The following is a 23,359-nucleotide window of genomic DNA, read 5'->3' as shown; positions in this document are numbered from 1 at the left end:
GAGACAGAGATCTCGAGTATCTTGTTCATGGAAGAGCCAGGAGGTCAGTGTCACTGGCTTAAAGGGTATATGTAAGAAGACTAGAAGGGCAGGAGGGGGCTAAGTCACAAAGGGCACCACGAGAATGGTGGCATTGCCAGAACAGAGAAGGGAGCGTATTTGAGAGATATTACAGGGGTGACATTAGCAGGCCTTGGCAATAGCTCGGGTAGGGGAATGTTAAAGGTGAGGAATCCAGGATGATTCCTAGGTTATGAGCCTGAGGAGTTAGGAGGATGATATTGCCCTCCCAAGGTAGAAGGGGTGGGGGAGGGTTTAGGGGGACAGATGATAAGTTCTGTTTTGGATTTAATGAGTTTAAGGTGTCGTCTGAAAGGCAGTCAGAGATTGGAGGTTGGCAGAGAGATTTGGGCCAGGTAGGTGGATTTGAGAATCATCTCCATAGAGATGGTAATTAAATCCTTGGGAGCTGATGAGGTCGCCAAGTAAACTAATGTAGAGAGAGAAGACAAGCTAAGAATTAATGATAATAATAATAAACAGCTAGCAATTACATAGTGCTTCTAAAGTCTACAGTGTACTTTACTTACATCATCTTATTTGGTAGTTGAGAAAGGTTCCGTTTTTCCCACCTTGACCTTCCGTTGGTTGGAAGTCCGTTACAGAGGGCAGGCAGGTACCCACAGAGGAGATAGAACTTTGTGTCCCTGGTCAGCTGGTTTCTTGGCCCAGCTTTGCCACTAATAAGCCGTAAGGACTTGGGACAAGATCATTTTGCTTCCCCATGAAGCCGTTCTCCATCCTGGCAAATCCTGGTGCCTCCATCCCCAAACTACCTTGCCTTCCCATTGTGTAGATTATACATAGGTTGGTACGTGAGAGGCTGTGGTGGTATGGTGAGTAAATAATAACTTAATAATTATAACATAATGCTCTAAGTTTTGCAAAGGCCTTTACAAATACCTCGTTTTATTCTCACAACAACCCTCAGAGGCAGCGGTTATTATTATGCCTGTTTTACAAATGGGGAAACTGAGGGAAACAGGTTAAGTGACTTGCCCAGAGCTAGTAAGTGTCTGAGGCTGAATTTGAACTCAGCCCTTCTTGACTCTGGTTCATCACTCTTGCTACCTGAGAACTAGCCTCAGAACCAGCAAGATCTTGGCTCATATCCTACCTCCGACGTATACTGGCTGTATGACCTAGGCAAGTCGTTTAACCACAATACTCTGGCCAAAATTTTTGGTCTGTATCTTGCGGAGAAGGCACTGATACGCCTACCTTGATGGAGGGAGTTTCGTCATCTGGGAGTTCACCGGGTCATTGAAATCACAGGCCCTGTCCCTCCCCCTGTCAAGGAATGTGGACCCATGAATAATCAATAATATATTGCTTGTCTTCTCAAGGGGTGGGAAAGAGGTGGGAGGGGGAGAATTTGGAACAAAATTTTTTTTTAAATGAATGTTAAAAAATTCTTATATGTAATTGGGAAAGATTTAGCAAAATAAAATAGATTTTTAAATTTTTTTAAAATGGGAAAAAACTGAATATGTACCAAGTTGATAGACTTTTGTTAATTAAAGATTCTGGCGAGCCTTTCCAATTTCCCTGCTCCCTCTACTCTCCCCCCACTCCAAGGGAAATAAATAAAAGTCCAGGCTAGAAAAAGACTAATTCATTGCCTTCAGGGTCACCTCCTTTTGGTGTAACTGGCTTTGATGCCAAAAAGCATGACTCAGTGGTTTAAATATTAAACCCCTTTTATTTTGTCCTTAGGCCAGTTTTCTCTTGAGTACCCAGAGTGTCCATTTTGTTTCAAAGAAGGAAATAAGCCCTGTTAAAGGTTATGGAGGTAAACAGAAAAGAAAGGCTTAAAGGTTAAATGGAGAAGTAAGTCAGTGGGTTCTTGGGGGAGAAGTAGAGGAAAAAGACAGTATGACTTCCCTTCCTGGAAACAGCCCGAGACTTTACTGGATCCCACTGGAGTTAGAGGGCACGGAACAGAGCTCTCAGTCATTCCTTCAGTAAGCACGCATTAAACCCTTGCTGTTTGCAAGTTCCCGGCAAAATCCTGGGGGAGGGAGAATTTGGAACTCAAAATTTTTTAAAATGGATGTTAAAAAGCTTCTTATATGTAAATTGGGAACTAACAAAATAAATAGAAACATGTTCAAGAAGCTTTTTGGTCAAAGGCTGGGGACAGGGGAATTCACATATTTAGACAGCCCTATGTAAGTGCCCAAACGCTGTTAGGAGCTTTGCAGTTGTTATCTCGTCTGGTCCTCACAATAACCCAAGGAGGTAGGTGCTGTGACCATCTCCATTTTACAGATGAAGAAACTGAGGCAAACAGCGGTGAAGTGACTTGTCTAGAGTTGCACAGCTCATTAGTATCTGAGGTCAGATTTGAACTTGGGTCTTCCTGACTCCAGGCCTGGCCTCTCTACCCATTTCACCACCTTGCAAAGTGCTATGAGGAATCTGAGGAGGGAGAGATCGCTTTCAGCTGGAATGATGTGTCATGAAGGATGAGATAGATGGGCCAACTGAGATGACCCTTAAAGGAAGGAAGGAATCTTAGCAGAAGGAAGGGAACCCATTTCAAAGACATGCATTGGAGACACTGGGGGTAAAAGCACAGGACATAGAGAATCCGGCGTGAGCATAGTGGAGAGAGAGTAATCTTGTGTGTGAAAGTACAAGACCATATGAAGGAGAGATAATATGGTGTTTTAAGGCATACAAAGTGTTGTGCATGTGTTCTCTCAGTTGGTCATAAGAGATCAAATTGGAAAAGTATGTTGGAGACTTAGTGAGGATGTGGAAGCCTGGAGGGCTGAGTCAAGAGTTTCTGTTTAATTCATTAGGCGATAAGGATGCACTAAAGGTAGCAGACTAAGGTTTCTGAGGTGAGATTTTGATGCAGAAAAGCCTCTGACTAGCTTCCCTTTTCAGTCTGTCTTTACTTCTGTAACAACAATGTTGCTAGCGCTGTTGTGGGGGTGAAAGACCAACAACAGCAGCACACAGAAGGGCTGCTAGCTCAGGGCCTTTGATGTGCTTTTCTATTGGGCAAAGCAACTTTAAGGGGTTTACAATCTCACTTTAATCAGACGTACACATATCATTCATTTAGTTCAGGGGGAAATGCCAGCAAGAACAAATACGAACAGAAATTACAGAGAAAATATAAACAGAGCAAATAACACAATTCAACAGACAGGCTTTGGCTGATTAAGACAACACATACATAGTTACCAAAAAGAGAAGCACCAACATCTGGGTTTTCAAAGCCGGGGGTCTCCAGCAGCTACCCGGAATCTCGTCTGGTCAAATCACGTGACACTCTTCCAGTGAGTGAGAGCCCCAAAGCAAACCGCCAACCTCAGAGCTTATATACCCTGTTTAGGGTCAGGGGGCATCACAATCATGAGCCTCAAACCCATGTGACTTAAGCCTTCACCATGGCTTAAGCAGATCAAAGTCTCTTGATCCAATTAGAGATGTTTGATTCAAACAAAGGCAAGACTCAAAAGCCCTTGATGGCCTTAGCATTCCAAAATAGAAGGCAACAAAAAATTTCCACCCTACTTAACACTACAACCTCTCTCTCCCAGGCCTGCCCAAGATTTTTAAAATTGTTGGGTTTTGAGATCAGGTATATGTCTATGAATTATTCTGATAATTTGCATCTTTTTCACATTAGGTTATAATTCTGATGATAACCTTTGTGAGCCAACCCCAGATCTAGAGATCGCTAGCCACAGGCAACACGGTAAGTGGTCTACATTATGTCGTTTAGCCAGGAAGGTATTTCATTTTAGAAATGTATCTGCCACAAGCACTTGGTTAAATGAACATTCATCAAGCCTTTATTATATGAAAGGTACTATGTGTGTTAGGTGCTGGGCATAGAAAGACCCCCCTTCCTCTCCCCCACAAAAAAACCAAAAACTTTCAAGAAACTTGTTTTCTTTTTTTCTTTTTCATGTGAACAAAATTCTTAGTATAATTTTAATCTAGCAAGAAACTTGCCTTCTGATGGTGGGGTGAGGTCTAGTTTTCATGAGAACCTGCTCTTTCTTGTTTTTTGTGTCTAGCATGGTGTCCAATTTGGAACGTTCCGTAAAAGTGAGCATATGTCCTTGGGGAAGGGAACCAACCTCACTTAAACTCCTCTTGGCTTCTAATTGAAGCTCCAGTCATATGGGAGACTGCTACTGTCTCATAGAGGATGGCTTTGTTCTTCAAATGAGATGTGTGCAGAACTCTGTGTAGGCTTTAAAGTGTGTTCCCCTTCTCCCTCTCCCCATCTTTCCTCTTCGTCTCCCTCCCCCTACCTCCTTCCCTCTGTCTTCCTTCTCTCTCTTCTTGCTAGATAAGATGTATACGTGTATATGTGTGTCTCACTTCCCCCTCTCCCTTTCCATATCTCCCTCTCCGTCTCTGTCCTCTCTCTGTCGTTAGACTGGGCCCATACCTGTGTTTTCATTCCCATAGGGATCTCTCTGGTGAGCAAACTCCCTTCACCAATTCTAGTCAGCATCTTTTCTAGTTTTAGAGACTTGCCTAGAGCATTGCAAGATTAAATGACTTATTACAGGCACAACTTGAACCCAGGTCTTCCTGGTTTGGGGGCTGCCTCTCTAGGCACTATAATTATTTGTTATTATTTTTATTGCTATCATTATGAATAATATGATTAGTGGTTTCTTTGCAAAGGACATTGTCTTATCTGCTCCCTTACCGTTCTAAGAATCTCCATAGGAACGTGTATAAGAGCCAGATGGGTGGTTTTCTATACTTGTCAGGCTGGAAGTTGGGTTGTCCTCTTAAATCAAGTAGAAGTCAGAAGCGAATGAAATGAACAGGCTGAAGAAATTACAATTATAAATTGCATTTCCTCCGACTGACATCTGCGAAGGTCACCTACTAGGTATGGAGCGGAGTGCCAGGAAAGAGACAGAATCCAAGGAAGACATGGTCCTGGCCGCACTGAGCTAGCTGTGCAGTCAGAGGGATGTGACTTACATGCAAATGACTGTTACAAGACCAGTGCCTTTAGGGAGGTATAAGTAAGGGAATGCTAGAGCCGGCTTGTGAGAATCAGTCATTCTGATTTCAGAAATCAGCCAACCTACAAACCCAGGGCTTGACCCATTGCTCTATGGATTGTCTAGACTTAGAAAAGTGATAGAGAAAATGTCAGTAATTGAGATTATTTGTGGGTTAGGAGTCAGTTGTTAAATTTTTACCAGCAGACCAGGGGAGCCATTTGTTAAATCTTTATCAGCAGACCTCTGAGTATAAGTAAAGTACCCCGTCTTTACCATATGGGGAGAATAGGGAAGGTTAATTTGAAGAAATGACCTCTGGGCCAGGCTCTAAAGGATGGGTATTAATTCAGACTGGTGGAATGGTATGAACAGGGGCAGGAGAGCTCAGGGCCTGTTCCAGGGAAGACAAAAGGAGTCCCGATTGATTGTAGCACAGTCTAACATTGGATGTTGAGAAAGAGGCATGGTTGTTTGTCCAAGGTTGTTATGGGAGCTGCCAGTCATTCTCCAGCTTATTTAAGAATAAGGGTTTGCCTCAATACGGGCATGAGGTGTGTCAGGAATGGAATGGGAAAGCTTTTACTAAGTACTTAGAGGTGCCAGTCATTGTACTAAGGGAATCCAGTGGAAAATTGAGACATTCCCCGCTCTCAAAGAGCTCAAGTGCTGATTGGAGGAGACAGGCAGAAAGTATGCCTAGTGCCCAGGACACCACAGGTGCTTAATAAATGTTTGATTGATTTATATGGAACAAATACAAGGTAATTTGGGGCAGGCACCAGCAGCTGGGGGATGGGTGCTAAGAAAGGCATGATGTGGGAAGTTGAATCTGCGCTAAGCTTTGAGGGGTTCTGCACAGCCAAAGTGAGGGAGGTGGGAAGGGAGCATTGCAGGAATTGAGTTTGTGCTGAGCTTTGAAGGATTCTCCGAGGCAGAGGTGGGGAAGGAGTGCATTCCAGGCATGGGTAGTGGCCAGTACAAAGACATGGAGTCAGGAGATGGGGTGCCCTGTGTTAGGAACAGCAGCAGGAGCACCAGTTTGGCTAGACCACGGACTTCATGATAAGCCTAGAAGGGACAGTTAGATAGCACATTCTTGTTGACCTCCTCAAGTCCCTACATGTGCTCGGGCCTCAGTCAAGATGCTTGGGATCCGGAGCTCTTGACAGGTAAATAGGCCCTGGGATTTCTGGCCCCTCTTTACACCTTTCCTCCCTGGCACCACCTGCTGAAGTCATGCCCATCCTTTAGAGCCTGACTTCTGAACGTCACTTCTTCAGAGAAACCTTCCCTGTTCTCCTCCTTTCTGCCCTGTTGGTAACGACGTAACAGCTGTGTCTCAAAAAATGCTCCCTGCCCTACCCTGTCCATAGCGTTTCCAAAAACGGAGCAGAGACGATGGGTGGTTTTATTAGACCGGTGTCTCTCTGCCTGGACTGCACCTGGTCACGGACTCCTTAAAGAAATATTGCTGTTGCCTTTCAGTGTCCCGACCCCACAGCTTGGAGAGCAGCAGGACTGCCTCAGGCAACAGCTCGCCTCTTAACCTGAAAGGTAAGCGCCGTGGTTCTGTTCCTGAGGGTTCTTAGCAGTGACGAAGGCCATCTCAGACCATAGTGTCTTCCAGGGGGTTTGTCCTGGGCGCTGTAGAGGTGAGACGACCTGGGTTCAAATCCAGCCTCTGACAGTTGCTGCTTGGGCCAGTTATTTAATCTCCTCGGGCCTTCGTTTCCTGATCTGTAAAATGAAAGCACTGGATTAGATGGTCCACTGAGGTCTCTTCTGGCTCTGGAGTCAGGGAGAGCTGGGTTCAAATCCAGGCTGAGATGATGACTGGCTGTGTGACCTTGGGCAAGTCACTTAAGTGTGGTTTATCTCAGTAAAATGGGGATAATAATCTCACAAGCCCCCCAGGCTGAGGATCAGATGATAGAGTATTTACAAAATGCTTATCACAGTGCCTGGTGCATATTAGGCACTTAATAATTACTTGTTTCATTCATTCTTAGATCTGCGATAGTTTTACTTAATATATTAGCAAGCTAATGTAATATGTAATTGCACTATTAGTAAATATAATTTTATCAAATGTTAAATAATGTCCCTATTATATGTGGAATATTATATAATTAAATACATTATTATCTTATTTAATTACAATTATATTAGATATGTATTCAGTATAATTTAGCTTTTGCACAATTACAATATTTAAATATGAAATTAATTGTATTTAATGTTAAGATCATGTTTAATATTAAAATGGAGTACTGGATATTAGAATGGAAAGTGAGTTCATGAAGGTCTGACTGAAAACAATTTAGGCCAGAGTTTCTGTTGTCTTGGAAGACAAGAGCGTATCTAAAAAAGCATGTCTAACGCCACATTAAGTGAAAAGCAGTGACTTCAGAAACACTGAAGAGCACCACTGTTCCTGAAAAGAGCCGTACTGAAGTAATGCTTTTTGCAAATTAAAATCCCTTTTTAAACGCGCCCATCGAGCTTATTTTATTAAAGGAACCCCATAGGAAATCTCTTTGAATGAGGAATAGCCGTCCATCGCTGTTTTATAAGGTTGGTTTTTATTTTATCTTGTTTATTTTAATAACGACCAAGGGTTTCACTAATAACAAATCCGCAAACGTCCCACAAATTCCAGTTGAGTTTATTGTGTGAACCCAAAAGCTGTGCTGAGGAGAAATGAGATGAACTGAAATTACAGCTGCCATTTTTCCTTTCCTTAGGGCAGGTTAATGAGCTGTGAAGTAAGTATCCCAAAGATCCATTAATGAAACCATAGGAACATAAATTTACAGGTGATGCAGTGGATGGAGCACTAGACCTGGAGTGAGGAAAACCTGGGTGCAGATCCTACCCCTAGGCATTTACTAGGTGTGACCCTGGGCAAGTCACTGTCACTTCACTTCTTTCTGCCTCAGTTTCTTCATCTGTAAAATAGGGTAGTTACAGCAGCTACCTCTCAGGGTTGTCACGAGAGTCAGATGAGATGGCGTTTATAAAGCAGTTTGCAAATCTGAAGGTGTAATCCTTTATAATGCTGGTGTAGTATTATATTAAATAATAATGCCTTATAATGCTGGTATTGTACTTTATATTATAAACTAGTATTATAAATACTCGCTATTACTCCTAGGACCATCAAGTCTAACCCTTTCGTTTTTGCAGAAGAGGAAACTGAGCCACAGATTGGTAAGATAGACTTGCCCAGGGTTATAACAGCTATGGGTGTCTGAGGTACATCACTCTGTCTAATCAGGTCTAGGATTGGATAATCAAATGTCAGAGTGGGAGGCTTCAAGCACACACACCCTTTTATTCGTGCAGACAGTTTAACTTTTTAAGCAACCTTTCAGCTGTATTATACTCCGGTACTTAGAAGATCTACAGTCTCCGTTGGGCATCACCGTTGGTATCTTAAGAGAGAATTTCCCAAGTGTCTGTGACTTAAAGAAAAGTCCTCAGCAGGTGGCTGTCCTTCAGTGGACAGCCCCAGTCTGTTATTGGCGGGTCTATCCCAGAGGCCTTTCATGCTTCCTCATACCTGCCAGCAGCATTCTCAGAAGCCCAGACTTGACCTCTACACAGCAGTGAGGCGTTGGAAGGTGTGGGAAGATAGTAAAGGTTTACTTCAGGTTATCTCGCTTTTTTCTTTTTGTTTTCTAATGGACATTTCAAATTCATTCCTTCTGAAAATTCCAAATTGTCCTTTAAAATACAGTTTATATAAATCTTTAAAACCTAAGTAGCATTGAGATCAGTAAGGTACTATATTCCTTTTAGTATCTGTTCAAACTTAGCTTATGGAATAAATTGTCCATGGAAGCCAGGAAAATATGTCTGCGCTGTAGCTTTCTCTCCATACTCTTCCTCTTTCTGTTAAAACATGAGCTCCTTGAGGGCAGGGACTATTTTTTGCCCTTTTTTGTATTCCCAGGACTCATCCTGGTGCCTAGCATGTAGTAAATCGAATCAGTAAGGACTAATAGAGTGTCTGGCTCCCACCCCAATTCAGGTTCTTCTGATCGTATCCACGGCAGATCGGAGAGCTTTGGGAGTGAAGACCTGTTCCCCAGCAGGGACGTGGCCACTTTGCCTCGAGACGTTGCCTTGAGTCGCTCGGCGCTGTCCATGAGCCGACAGGAACATCCTCCACCCAGGAATGGGTCAGTCCCTCAGGAGGCTCTCCAGAAGAATAATCCTGGCCAGCCTCACGCCGTCAGGCAGAGCTCTGCTTCTCCAGGCAGCGAGATGGTGACTTTGGAAGAGTTTCTGGAAGAGAGCAACAGGGAATCCCCCTCCAATGTAAGTTAGGCATTGCTGGTGAGTAAGCGGCTTTGGTTGTGAGCCAGGGAAAGAGACGTACCACAGGAAGGGCAGTAACTTGGTCCTGTGGGCAGGGCTTTGGATAGAGAACCGAGGGTGGTTGACGTATGATGAGAAGTAATTCATTGATTTGGGTCATCAGTTTTCCCAGTTGTGAATTGAGCTGGTAACACCAATGGGGGGTAGCTATGTGATAGAGTAGATAGAATGCTGGACTGGGAGTGTCAGAGAGACCCCAGTTCAAATCCAACCTCAGACGATTATCAGCTGCACGATGCCAGGCAAATCACGTCATCTCTGCCTCAGTTTCTTCATCGGTAAAGTGGAGGTAATGCGAGCACCTTCCAAGGTGGTTTTGAGGATCAAATGAGAATATTTTTAAAGTGCTTTATAAACTTTAAAGCGCTAGATAAATGCTGGCTGCTGCTAATGATGATGACGTTTGCAAACTACTTCAAGCCCCTCAAAAGAAAGGGAACATCATTGCCCCAAACGATGGAATGTCCCAGACCATTTTCCGTGGGGGTGCCCTGGTGGCATCAGGCTTCCCATTATTCGTGTTCCAAAGCAGCCTTACCACCAGCATATCACCGGAGTTGTTGATCCAGGGATGCCTTCTCTCAGTCAGGTGGCAGTGTGGAGTAGTGGGCAGTTAGTGTCAGAGCTGTGTGTCTCCTGACGTCTATCCTGACCTTCTGTCAGTCATTCAGACTTTGCTCAGCTTCCCCATCTGTGAAATGGGGAGAATGTTACTTGGTTCTTTCAAGGAAAGTCTTATACAGATATGAATTCTCACTCATGAAGAGAGCATACAGAACAGTGCACAGTTATTAAGTGCCTACTGTGTGTCAGGCACTGGGCTGATTAATTGCTGGGGATACAACTGAGATCATGGGTCTTTTTCAATTAGTATTATCTCATTCTAGTTTCCTGGAGTAACATACATTTGATGGTTGGAAGAGCTATTTTTTTCCAAGTTTACAATTGTTAGACTATATCAAAGGTGAGGAACCTGCAGCTTCAGGCCACGTGTGGCCCTCTTAAGTCCTCAAGTGTGGCCCTTTGACCGTATCCAAACCTCACAGAACAAATCCCCTTCACAAAAGGATTTGTTCTGTAAAACTTGGACTCAGTCAAAAGGCCGCACCCAAGGACCTGGAAGGCTGCACGTGGCTTCCAGGCTGCAGGTCCGCCCTCCCGCCCGGACTATACCATTCCTTCAAGGTATGTCTTTCCTCCCTTTCTTATCCAATCTCTTATAAAAGCTGTCTGCCCCAGCTGCCTCCACTTCCTCTCCTCCCTCACTCCTCAACCCTTTGCAGTCTGGCTTTCAATCTGATCACGCAACTGAAACTACTTTCTCTGAAGTTACAGGTGATCTTTTTAATTGCCAGATACGATGGTCTTTTTTTTTTTTCCTCAGTCCCTCTCAGTATTATCTGTTGGAATCAACACTGTTGACCACCTTCTCCTCCTGGATACTTACTCTCTCCTCTCTGGGTTTTTCATGACGCTTCTTTCTCCATACTTGTCTGATCAGTCTTCATTCTCCATCGCCGTATCAACATACACACCACACTCCCTAACTGTTAGTGTTGTCCAAGGTTTTGTCCCAGGCCCTCTTTTCCCTCTGCATTCTTTCAGTAACCTTGTTAACTTCATGGGTTTGATTATCCTCCCTTTGTCAATAACTCTTAGATGTGCATATCCAACCCCAGGATCCTCTGTGATGCATACCCAACATCCATCTGCTTCTCCAACTCCAGGATCCCTCTTATTAATTGTCTGTTGGGTTTCAAACTGGATGTCCCATCATGAATGATGGCCTAATAAACTCCTCTTTCGCCCAAATTCTCCTTTCTTGCAAACGTCCCTTTTTCTGTTGGAGGCACCAGCATCCTTCCAGTGTCTCCAGTTTGTAACCTCGGAGTTACCCTGAACTTCTCACTGTCATCCACATAACCCAGTCAGTTGCCAAATCTTGCTATTTCTACCTCTGCAACATTTCTCGCACCCAGCCCCTTCTCTTTATTCTCATAGCTACCCTTAGTTCAGGCCTTCATCACCTCTAACCTAGATTATTTCAGCAGCCCCCTAAATCGGTCTCCATGTCTCAAGTCTCTCACCACTCTGGTCTATGCTATTCATTGCTACAAAAGTCATTTTCCTTAAGCTCAGATCTGATTGTGTCTTTTCTACTCAGCCAATTCCAGTAGCTGCTTCTTGCCTCAAAGATAAAACACAAATTCCTCTGTTTTGCCTTTAAAACCCAACACACCCTGACCCTAGCCTCTGTGCCAGCCTTATTGGACATTAATCTTCCTTCCTACGTGCTGTAACCAGACAAGGCGACTTCCTCTCTATTCCTCACCCCTGGCGCTCTGTCTCCTGTCTACTTTGCACTGGCTTTCTCCCATGTCTAGAATGCATTCTCTCCTTACTTATACCTCATAGAGTCCTTCCCTCCCCTTGGAAGTATCTCAGTCACGTCTTCTGTATTATGCCTTTCTTGATGCCCACAGCTGATGGTATCTTCCCTCCCGTACTACCTTGCCTTTGACTAATTTGTGTGTACATGCATATGTGTATTTCGTAACTTTCTGTTCATGCTGTTCATATCTTTCTGTATACTTGTCTTACCCACTAGCATGTAAGTTCATTATGAGGAGGGATTGTTTCATTCCTTGTCCTTAGTATGTCCCTAGCAGTTAACACAGGAGCTGGGAAGCAGCATGTGCTCAATAAGTGTTAGGGCTTACTAATAGTACGATTAAATTTTGATTGTGTGCTTTAATAAGGTGGATACAGTAGCAGACAAACCAAAGCTGGATGACCTACTGTGTGTAATAATTCTTCAAGGATCCTTGATTTCATCAGTAGGGGTGCCCCACTCCCTTCTCACAATATAGACTGAAATTCCTCCGTGCCTCAGCAGATATTGAGGTGCTGTGACCAAAACATATTCTTGACCTCAGTAAACATGGCTAGGCTGATCTGAGGCAACAGATTTTTAGCGCATCATCAGCCCCACATTCAGGGTTCCCAGGTTGATAGGACCCATGAAAGTTTGTGCTTGTGACAGGGTCGCTTCCACAACATGACAAGGCATTCATTGGAGGAAGACTTAAGGAATGCAATCTTAGGACACACCAGTTAGAAGCATATGGTCTCTAATGAGGGTGGTGGTAGTGTTGCTTTTCTGGCCCAATTTCACCATTCCTAGAGCATTGCATTCTATATTAGGCACTAGGTTTGCACAAGACTGTGCCAGATCAGTGTTTTTAGGCAGGAGAAGTGAAGACTTGAGAGGTAAAACTGTCATATTTCAAGGGTTGTCCAGCAGAAAAGGAATTTTACTGTAGCTGCTTGAGGACCCAAACTAGGGCCTATGGCTGTTGGAAATTGTAGAAGGCAGATTTCGGCTCAGTGTAAAGAGGTTTGTAATAATTAGAGTTGTCCAGTATTTGAATGGACTGTTTTGTGAAGCATTCATTTAACCAACATGTATCAAGCACCTTTTGTGTTCAGAACGCTGTACTAGGCATTGGGGGAGATGCAGATCTTAGAGAAGGTGCGGCCCTCACTTGGCAGAGCCCACTTAATGGTCCCTTGGAGGGAGGAAGGTGACTGATACACTGTCACCTGGTGAATGCGTGTAAGAATGGCAAAACCATTGTTTTTAACAGTCCAAAGGAGAAAATTATTGCTGACCAGGACGGCTCGGCCTCAAAGGCCCCTTGGAGTAGGTAGGTAGTGTTCAGGTTGGAGTTTAGGGGGTAAGTGCAAATGCAAAAGGTGGAAGAGAGAGTATGTGAAATACCACGAGCAGAGTCACAGAAGTAAGAGACTACATGGTGTGTGTTATAAGGCAGAGCAGAGAGGATATCAGCTTCACCGGAGGAGAGAAGGCTGAGGACAGTCATAGGAGACGACCGACGAGAAAGCGGGCATCAGAATGCCATTCAAGGGAAGTCTCTAGACGTTTTAGAGCAGTGGGTGTCGTCATGGCTAACTAGATCTCTATATTTTAAAAAAAGGATTCTTTTCTCATTAGTGCGAAGGATGGTTTATTATAGGGAGAGGTTGGGAGGCTGGGGGAGTAGTGCAGGGTCCGGGAGGATGACGATGAGGGCTCATCGTGGCAGTAAAAATAAAGAAGAGATTTGGGAGTTGTTGTGGAGTTTGAGTGAGCAGGACTTGGTGAGTGGAGAAGGAAAAGTCAGTAATAATCCAAAGGTTTCAAATGGTGATGTCGTAAACAGACATGGCAGAGTCCAAGGGAGGAACAGATACAGGGTTGGAACATGGGGGAATAAATTGGGTCTTGAGTCTGTTGAGTTTGACATGCTAGTGGCGTCCCAAATTTGACGTGTCCAAAACGAAACTTGTTGCTTCCTCTCTCCACCCCCTCCCAACTCCTCTCCTCTTCCAGACTTCCCGGATCCTGTGAAGGACACCAATCATTGAGGCTCACACCCTTGAAGTCAGTTCTTCTCACACTCACCCCACCTGTCCAATCTACTGCCAGTCTTGTCATTTCTACCTCACGACACCTGTTCTACGCTTCCCTTTCTTTCTCCGTATGGAGCTGCCGCCCTGGTGTAGGCCCTCATTGCCTCATGCCTAGATGATGGCAGTAGCTTTCTGGTTGATCTCCCTAGTGGAGCTTCTTTTGCCCCACTCCGGGCCATCCTCACTTCAGCTGCTAACGTAAACTCTATCGGTTCCCTCTCATCTTCAGGATCAGATAAAAACATGAAGCCCTTCTCAACCTGGCCCCCTCCTGCCTTTCCTTAACTACCCACTCTTCGTTATTCCCCTCTGTGACCCCAAAACTGGCCTTCTTTCTGTGCCTCGTACAAGACGTTCCCATTTCCCATCTCCATGCCATTTTACAGGCTAACCCCTCCACCAAGCATGTTCTCCCTCCTTGCCTGCTGCTTTCCTCCGGCTTCTTTTAAGAGTCAGCTCAAATCCTGCCTTCTGCAGACTGTTCCGGGTCCTCCCCACTGCGAATACCTCTCCTCTGAGTGTGCCTTTACTTACATTGTATATATCTTATGTATACATAGTTATTTTCATGTGGTCTCCCTATTTAGAATATAAGCTTCTTGAAGGCAAGGAATGTGCTTTTGTCTTTGTATCTCAAAAGCTTAGCACGTAGTAAGCCCTTAATAAGTGTTGACTGCCAGGTAGAAATTTCCTCTGAGCAGTTAGAGAAACAAGTTCATAGATTTAAACCAAGGAGACCATCTCGCCCAACTTCTCCCTGCTTATTTTATAAAGAACAGAAACTCAGAGACAGTCTTAAACCCTGGCATTTCTGACTTCAAGGGCATTGCCATTCCCCCGTAAGGTGACGGAGCTCAGAGGAGAATTCAGGACTGGAGATGTGGATTTGAGAGTCATCTGCATAGAGGTGATAATTGAATTGAGATTGTGGAGGGAGAGAGTGTAGAGATTACAGAGGTAAGGACAAACCCGTGGGGAGCCTGTTATTAAGCAGTTTGTCCTCAAACTAGACAGAGAATGGACTGTTACAGCGAACCAAGAGAGCGTGGTGTCCTTGAAGCTGACACAGGAGGGAATAGTGGGTGTCACAGACTTCAGAGAGGTCAAAAATGATGAGGATCGCATTCAGGATCTCACATTTAGTGAGTAGGGTAATCGGTGACCCTTGAAAGAGAAGTTTTTGTAGAGTGGTAGGGGTGGAAGCCAAATTGTACAGGGTTTAGGAGAGAGTTGAATGGGACGAAGTGGAGGCATTGAATATAGGCAATTTTTTAGATGGTTAATGTTAAATGGGAAAAGAGAGTTGGCACGGTAGCTGATTAGAATGGATGGGTCATCATTAGAAGGGTCCAAACAGAGTTTGGATGACCATTGGTCAATACTGAGGGAAAGCCACTCAGTATGTGAAGCCAGACTTCATTCTCCACCAGTGCTCTTGGCTCCCTAAGATTGGCCCAGCCTCCCCAGAGCCTGCCGCTGGGCAGACCTGAGCAGGCCATGCTACCCCCTCCCTCAAGTGCCCCAGCTGGTAGGAGGGCTTCACTCAGTAGAGCCTTCTGCCTGGCTTCTGCAGACTCAGAGGTTCCTTCATCCCTGAGATGCATGATTGTGCCATAATGGGCACTGTAAGCTAGGAGAAATATAAAACAGTCCCTGGCCCCAAATCCCTGATATATGACTCTTGTATATATCATATCCTCTCTGGTTCTTATCCCCAGGACTGTGTATGACATGACTTTGTAGATCCTTCCTTTCCTAAGTATGTATTAAGCACTCACCCTGTGCCAGGCCCTGTGCTAGGACACAAAATAGTCCTGCCCTCAGGAAGCTTACATTCTTTTTGGAATGCCTCTTCTTCCTAAGATAATTGGTGGAAGGTAAGGGGTGGGGGGGGGGAGAAGGAGGAGGAGGAGGTGGCAGCCCAGAACTTGTCAGAGTGACTGGGAACAACCAGACTGGTATTATAAGTTTGCCATAGTCTAAAAATCAGATCACCTCCCTGGTCGTTTTTCATTACCTCTCTTGCCATGTATTTAAATTTGTTTTCCTGATCACCGTCTGTCTTCAGCCCCATTCTCATTCTGTCCTGTTCCTTATTCCCTTGCAGTGGCGACACAGCTTAAACGAGACTGAAATGATCTCATGGCAGCAGTTTCTGTTAGAAGCTGACTCACTATACCCTTCTTGCCATTCCCCTTCTCCTTCCTTCCAACATCTGGAGCCTCGGAGCCTGGAGGACCCAGTCCTTGGGCTTGCAGTTCATGAAGAGGCGCTGAGGCCAGGAGTGGGCAGGGCCAGCCGGAGAACGACTTCCCTGTATCTCCCAAGGGTACCCATCCCCGTGCTAACACTGCTGTCACCAGGGCCCCTGACTCACCCTGTCTCGAGTAGGCTCATTGGCACAGTCGGCAGCCTCACTCTGGGTTTGCATAGGGGCTCACGACTCCTCAGAGCAATAACCAAAATAACTCGTGCTTTCACTGCCTGGATGTGGATGGTGTGGGATGGCTGTGTCCTAGTGTGGGACTCTGGTCAACTTGGGCAGCCAGAGGGGAGAATGATCCCTATTACTTGGAGAGGTTTTAAAAAATTAGATTTGTGCAGCATAATTGGTATGGGCCTTGAAGTCACGACGACCTGGGTTCGAGTCCAAGCCCTGTCTTTCCTCGTGGTGACTTTTGACAAGTCGTATCACCTCAAAGCTTGTTTTCTCTGTAAAACAAGGGGTTAGACTTGATCTCTTGTGGGCCCTTCTAGCCCTAAAATCCTACGATTCGTAGGAATCTCAGGTTTTACTAAACGTGGTAGCTATGACCAGTGCAGCTCGGGTCATAGTAGGTCCTCTGCAAGTAGAAATTATTTCATCCCTTGCATTCGTTTGCCCAGTGCCTGACACACAGTAGGTGCTTAATAAATGTTTGCTGATTGGTATAGCTCCTTCATCACCTTTAGCACAAAAACATTTATACAAGCCAGATTTAGCTCCCTCCTAAGGTGTAGACCCCGAATTGCTGAAACCCTCTCTCAATGCTCACGTTCGCTAACAAGTCACGGTTTGCTAAGCCCTAATAGCATCAGCTGCTGAAGTCTAACGCTCACGTCCTGCATGAATTCACCTGCCTTCGTTTGGTTGTCATGTGGTCACTGGGTAGGGGGTTGGGAGGGTTTAAGGGAGAATGTGGGAGAGAGGGGGTGGGGCCTGATGTCTTACTCAGACAACCTAGATAAGACTTGCTGCTATCTCTGGTGGCTTTGAGAAGTTTCTGCAGATGCTACACAACCTTGACTTAAACTTTCTCCCTTTGCCATCAGGTTGGTGGTTAAGGCCTCTCTGTAGAAGCAGAAGGCACTGATTAGTTCACTGGTTTAGGGTCAGGTGGTGGGGATCCATAGGTGCTACGGCTCCAGTGGTTAAAAATTGGCAGCACTTCGACTGGTCAATCAGGATGTCACAGTGTAATTCGTTTTCACATGCATCCCATCTATTATCTCTTCTTGGTTCTCCAGCTTTCTTATTCCATCTTTTTTCCTGTCTCCTTTTCCCATTTCCTTCCCTCCTCTTTCTCCTTCCTCCTCCCTTTCTCCTCCTTCTTCCCCATTCAGGATGTTACTTACTAAAATGAAAGGAAGGTATTGGGATAGTGAGCACTAGCAATCCTTCATTAGCCACTTTATGGATTATCCATCCCTTTTGCTAACTCCAGGTAATTTTGGCGTTCATTTACACCTTCAGGTTGCAAATAAAAGGCAGTAGAATTAAGACCAATCGGTTTTCTAATTCTTTGACTGGTCAAATACAAGAGAAAGAAAAGTCAAAACCGGTGACCACATATTTAGGTTTTACTCCTGGTTCTGCCCCTAATTAGCTATATGGCCTTGGTCAAGAAACTTTCCTTCTAGGTTTTCTGCTTTGTCAAGTAAGGCTCATGTGGCTCTTTCTGTCTCTAACATTCTATAATTCTTCTTAAATCCATCGTGGAGTCTGATTCTCCAGGTTGTCCTTCAGTTCCTACCACAGGTGAGGGTTTCCCACAAGAAACAGCAGGGGCAACTCCTTTCAGTTCATTTTGGCTCATCTGTGGGCTTCCTGTTGAACACCTGCCGTGCACTATATGTAGAATTCCACTGTGACACTCTGAGACAGAAATTGGATTTTCAAAAGTGTCCCTTTGTATTCTCACTTGCTTTGATTTTTCCTCCCTACTTTTCCAGGATACTTCCACTGGCCGGGACGACCTGCTGAATGACTACTTTAGAAAGGCCAACGATCCTCCTGCCATTGGAAGTCCACTGGGTCCCCCCATCAGGAAAGAGGGAACAAAAATGCCCACCAACTTTGTGGCGCCCACCATCAAAATGGCGGTCAACACAGCTGAGGGAAAACTGCTCAAACCAGGGCAGTATGTGAAGCCAAACTTCAGACAGACAGAGCCTGAGCCCCTGGCCAGTACTCCTGGCTCCCTGAGATTGGCCCAGCCTCCCCAAAGCCTGCCACTGGGCAGACCTAAGCAGGCCACACTACCCCCTCCCTCAAGCGCCCCACCTGGTAGGAGTGCTTCGCTAAGCAGAGCCTTCAGCCTGGCTTCTGCAGATCTTCTTCGGGCTAGTGGGCCAGATGGATACAAGCAAGAGTCTCCACAGAAGGTTGGGGGAGATGGCCATGGGGGCAAAGAACCAGGCAGCCAGGCCCTTAGGCTCCCTCCATCCTCCAGTCTGCACACTCTCTCCAGAGAGAGGCCCCAGTCTGCAAAGATCGTTGGTTCTTCTCAGGGTCCCAGCTCCCGCAACCGTCAGTTTGACTCAAGGCGCTTCTCCTTGGCTCCCCCAAAGGAAGAGAGACCACTTCCTCATCAGCAGTCTTCCACATCTCCTGCCATTTGCATGAGTGGCAGTGGTTCGGGCATTTCCCAGCAGCAAGAACACCTCAGCCCCGGGCTAGGACAGCCCTTCTCATCCATACCTATCTCAGTGGCCAGGACCAAACCCAAGACCCCACCACACACTGGGGAGGTGGCTACTATAGCTCCCGTCCGAATGGTGCCCCACCTGCCTGAGGGAGAAGGGGCCTCTTGGCAAGGCCAGAACGATGGATTCATGTCCAAGAGCCAGGCTAAAGCTCCCGATTCTATTCACTCTCCTGGCCTGGAGGAGTTCAGTAGAGGAGGGGGCTCAAAAAGTACCCCTGGGTCTCCAGAGCCTAGTGGGGACCAGCAGACTGTGTGGTACGAGTATGGGTGTGTGTGACCCATCCCGTGACAAGGAGAGCCATATGGTGAAACTACTGACACTTTGATATTGGAGTATGTTGGCTTGACTTGTCTTGATTTTTGTTTTTTGCCTGTGGTGCAGGGAAGAAAGGGGCAGCTTTAGAATAAGGGAGGGGATTCTGAGGAAATGTTTTTTTAATTGAAACACTGTGCCAAGTCTTAACGAGCATTCCACCCCCAAATTTGTAATGTGTCCTGTTTTCTCTGCTGCTTCCAGTAATTTATTTCTCCTGAATGAAGTACACTTTAGCATGGTCAATATTTAAAATTAAATGTTAAAACTTTCCTTCCCTCTGCTCCAGACACTATCATAAATTCCTACTAAGACACTTATTTTGTTTTTGTATTTTTGGAACCAGTCTTTAAGAACAGACACATTCATAAAATCGAAAGCTGGTTTGAACTGGGTTGGTGTAAGAGAAGTTCAAGGTGTCATCAGTGTGAGTACTGCCTCCATAGACACAGACCTCTCCACACATTAATAATAGCCTTTCTGATTTGCTTTTTCTCTCCCCCTCTCCACCCCCCTTCAAGAAAAAATTATCTGTTGGTGGCCAATTTTCTGGCGATAACTTTTCCAAATTTAGCTAGGTTGGCCAGCGGGTGAATGGACGTATGTTCTATCACTAGGCCCCACACTCTGAGCTTTCTGGCTTGGTAGGATCTGCTCAAGCTTGCAGTCCGCTCCAGGAGATAGTACAGAAAACAAGGCATCAGAGGACTTTAGTGGAAGTTGAGGGAAGGGAGCAGGGTTTACATTAGGCCCAAGTCAGTCCCAAAAGACAACTGGGAACCATTGTGTTGACCAACGCAGCTCTCATGGGCTGAGATTATTTTTAAAAATAAAGCCTTCAGCTGCTAGATTTTAAAAGTCTCAAGTGTCCTGTGGATCCTTAGTCTATGGATTCTTTGTTTCCTTTGACCCTGGTGATAGACAAGGTTAGGTCTGGGTGCTTACCTGCCAACTCAGACCAGTAGCTCTCAGTCCCCAAGAGCAAAGCTGGGTTACCTTTCCTTTAATTTTTCTACAAACACTGGAGCTAATATGTGCTGGGACTTATTATAGAAGATGGCCCTGGGGGACATGAGAGGAAGGCTATTTCCCAGGCCTACCATTTGTAAATAACATGTAAATGAAAAGAGGCTTAGTGGCTTCGCCCACACCCCTCATAGGGGATGACCATTTCTCTCTCGGAATAATTTTTCAGAGTAGAAACCAAATTTCTTTTAATATATTATATATATAATCTATAAACACACACATTGGGGAGGGGGGAAATCTATTTATGTTACAGTGGGTGTTCCTCTTTTCTGTCAGGAATCTCCTTGGCTGCTTTTAGGTATCTGATCAGACTCATGTCATCCATTCTGTCTCCAAGTTGTTTATAAAGGTGCTTTTCCTGTGATATATGAAAACATGTTAATTTTTTTTCCTCCCTAAAGATGTCCTTTTTGGTGATTTGCTACCTTGATCTAGTGAGAGGGATGTGAAGAACTTGTAAAATGTTAATCAGATCACTTTAGGAGTTGCTCCTGGTAACTTGTAGTAAACCACATTCTGGAACACAAGGACAGGCTTTTAATAAAAGTGGAGAAAGAAACATGCTGGGCTCTATTTTTGTATTACAGAATTACTTCTTTGGGGAGAGCCGCCGGGAGCTTTCTGTCTTTACTGCTTAATTATTAAGCTGTCTTCATTAGCAATCTGGCTACAGGTGCTTCTGGTGGTGCTTGCTTGCTTTCCTGAAACCCTTGTTGACAGGCAGGCATTTTAAATATGCTAGAGCGAGCACCAGAGAATACAGTTATAGCTTTCTTTGTACAATAGAGGCATTCATGAGAAACTGGATAAATTGAATTTTTTCTTAAACTTATTTTTATTGATGCCTTTTTTTTGCATCACTTTCTTTCCAAGTATTTCCCCCACCTTACCTGGAAAGTTGTTTTTTTGTGTGTGTGTTTTGTTAAGAGAGAAACAGAAAATCCAACATAATCAACTCTTAACAGGATGTGCTCAATAGCATATACTATGGGCAGTAGCCCAGACTCCTAGTCTTCTCCCTCTGCAAAGAAAGAAGGGAATTACATCTTACCAGCTCTTCTTGAGAGGGCGGAGTTTGGTCATCATAGTTATGTGGCATTCAGCTTGAGGTTTTCGTACATTACGTTTTGTAAGTATCGGTTTCTTTATTCTGTATCAGTTCATGTGGCTCTTCCTCTTCTTCTCTAAGGTGGATGGGATTTTGTAAATTAAGTCTAATACTAAATGCCCTATAAGAGATGTGTAAGATCCAGTGAATCGTTTTGTGATGTAAATTTGTCACCATATAGGCGAAAAGAGCATTAAATTGGAGGGACAGAGCACCTGAGTTCAAATTCTGATTCAGCTACTTGTTTCCTGGGTGCCCTCAAGTCAAGTCTAGGCCTTGGATTACGCAACTGCAGAATGAAAGGTTTAGACTAGATAATTTCTAAGGTCCTTTCTAACTCCTATACTCTGTTTTAAAAGGCAAGATGTTAATAAAACACCATTTTAACTGCACAAATTCAGAATAGGGGAGGCATGATTGGTCGTGTGAGATGGCTCTGGCATTTTTTGTGGGCTTCAAACTCAGTATGGGTCAACAATGAGGCACGGTAGCCCAAGAAACTTAGCACAGACTTAGGTTACATTGGAAGAGGTGCAATGTCCAGGGCTAGGTGGTGCAGTGGATAGAGTGCCAGGCTTGGAGTCAGAAAGACTCATCTTCCAGAGTTCAAATCTAGCCACATACAATTACTGGCTATATGACCCTGGGCAAGTTGCTTAACCCTGTTTGCTCGATTCTTCATCTGTAAGATGAGCTGGAGGAGGAAATGGCAAACTACTCCAGGTTTTTGCCCCTAAAAAAAACTCCAGAAAGGGTCATGAAGAGTCAAACATGACTAAAAACAACTGAATAATGATGTCCGGGCCAGAGAGAAGCAAAAGTCCCAGTGCATTAAGTTTTAGATCGTATCTGGAGTATTGTGGTACTAGCATTTACATAGTATTTTAAAGTTTACAAATACCTCATTTTATCTTCACAGCCTTGAAAGGTAGGTACTGCCCTTTCCCTGTTTGCAGTTGAGAGGTGGATGTATGAAAAGCCAGATTTGAACCCAACATTCACGATGGAGTTTTCTCTAAATTTGCACATTTCACATTTCTTTAGAGCCACTTTTATTCTACTTTGCTCATAGAACATGGCATCTTCTTCAGTGCAGGTGCCCCATGCTGGACGGGACAGGGAATCCCATTCAGGTATGGGTTGGACCGATGACCTGCCTCTGAGATTCTGGGAAGAGGAGGAGATAAGATAGCCCAAGTGGACTAGAATGTGGATTGGTAGATGAGGCTAGAAAGGTAGGATGGAGCCACATTGTGTCCTTGCCTTAAATACCAAGATTTGGAAATTACACTAAATTGGTGATGAGGCACATGACCATACAACAGTTCGAATGAGGATCTGAGGGCTTCAAAAGACTGAAGGATGCTCCGAATGAGTCAACACCAAGGCACAGCGCCTAAGGCTGCCTTAGGAGAGGTGGGATGCTGCTAGAGTCCCACTGCTTTTGGCCAAACTACAGTTTTTTGAGCAGATCCTGGGATTGATTATTTCCAGCCAGAAAGGACCATCTAGGCCCTCCCTCTTATTACAGACGAGGAACTGAGGCTCAGAGGACACACCTGAGCCCTGGAACACACCCAACTAAATAGATTAAAGCCCAGATCCTTTGACTCCAACTCAAATTCTCTCTGCTGCACCGTCCTCCTGCGAGTGGCTTGATCAGAGTTAATAATAAAAATAGTCAACATTTATGTAGTGCTCTCTATATGCCAGACGTTGTGCTAAAGGCCTTACCATTTTTAGTTAATCCTCACAATGACCCTGGGAGGTAGGTGCTGTTCTCATCCCCCTTTTGGAATCAAGAGGACCTGAGTTTCTATCCCCATCTCCACCATTACTTGTGCAGCCTTGGCCAGATTGTTTGGGGAGTGTGTGGAGGGAGGGAGGGAGCATCGTCAGGGCAAATGGCAAAAACGTGACTGGAACGAAGCTGGTTCCTCTGGGTTTAAGGTTGGCTAGATCTGGTTGTCAGCTCTAAGACACCATCCAGCTCTAAACATTCTATGTTAATTTTCCGTTTGCCAGGTTA

General features: G+C 44.8%; 1 protein-coding gene across 1 annotated transcript in view; it reads left to right on the top strand.

The window, feature by feature from the left end:
- CCDC88C (coiled-coil domain containing 88C) overlaps positions 1–20,781 on the top strand; it is a 228,223-nt gene extending 207,442 nt beyond the window's left edge. Inside the window, exons 29-33 of the mRNA XM_036736733.1 lie at positions 3,707–3,775; positions 6,543–6,611; positions 9,091–9,380; positions 16,021–16,242; positions 18,126–20,781. Coding sequence (XP_036592628.1) covers positions 3,707–3,775; positions 6,543–6,611; positions 9,091–9,380; positions 16,021–16,242; positions 18,126–19,157 — 1,682 coding nt within the window. The 3' untranslated portion in view covers positions 19,158–20,781. The remainder of the gene's footprint in view (positions 1–3,706; positions 3,776–6,542; positions 6,612–9,090; positions 9,381–16,020; positions 16,243–18,125) is intronic.
- The last annotated feature ends 2,578 nt before the right edge of the window (positions 20,782–23,359 follow it).

Source organism: Trichosurus vulpecula, chromosome 8 (genome assembly GCF_011100635.1).
Source record: "Trichosurus vulpecula isolate mTriVul1 chromosome 8, mTriVul1.pri, whole genome shotgun sequence".
Lineage (NCBI taxonomy): Eukaryota > Metazoa > Chordata > Mammalia > Diprotodontia > Phalangeridae > Trichosurus > Trichosurus vulpecula.
The sequence above is the reverse complement of the archived record's forward strand: the minus strand, read 5'-3'. Positions and strand labels throughout refer to the sequence as shown.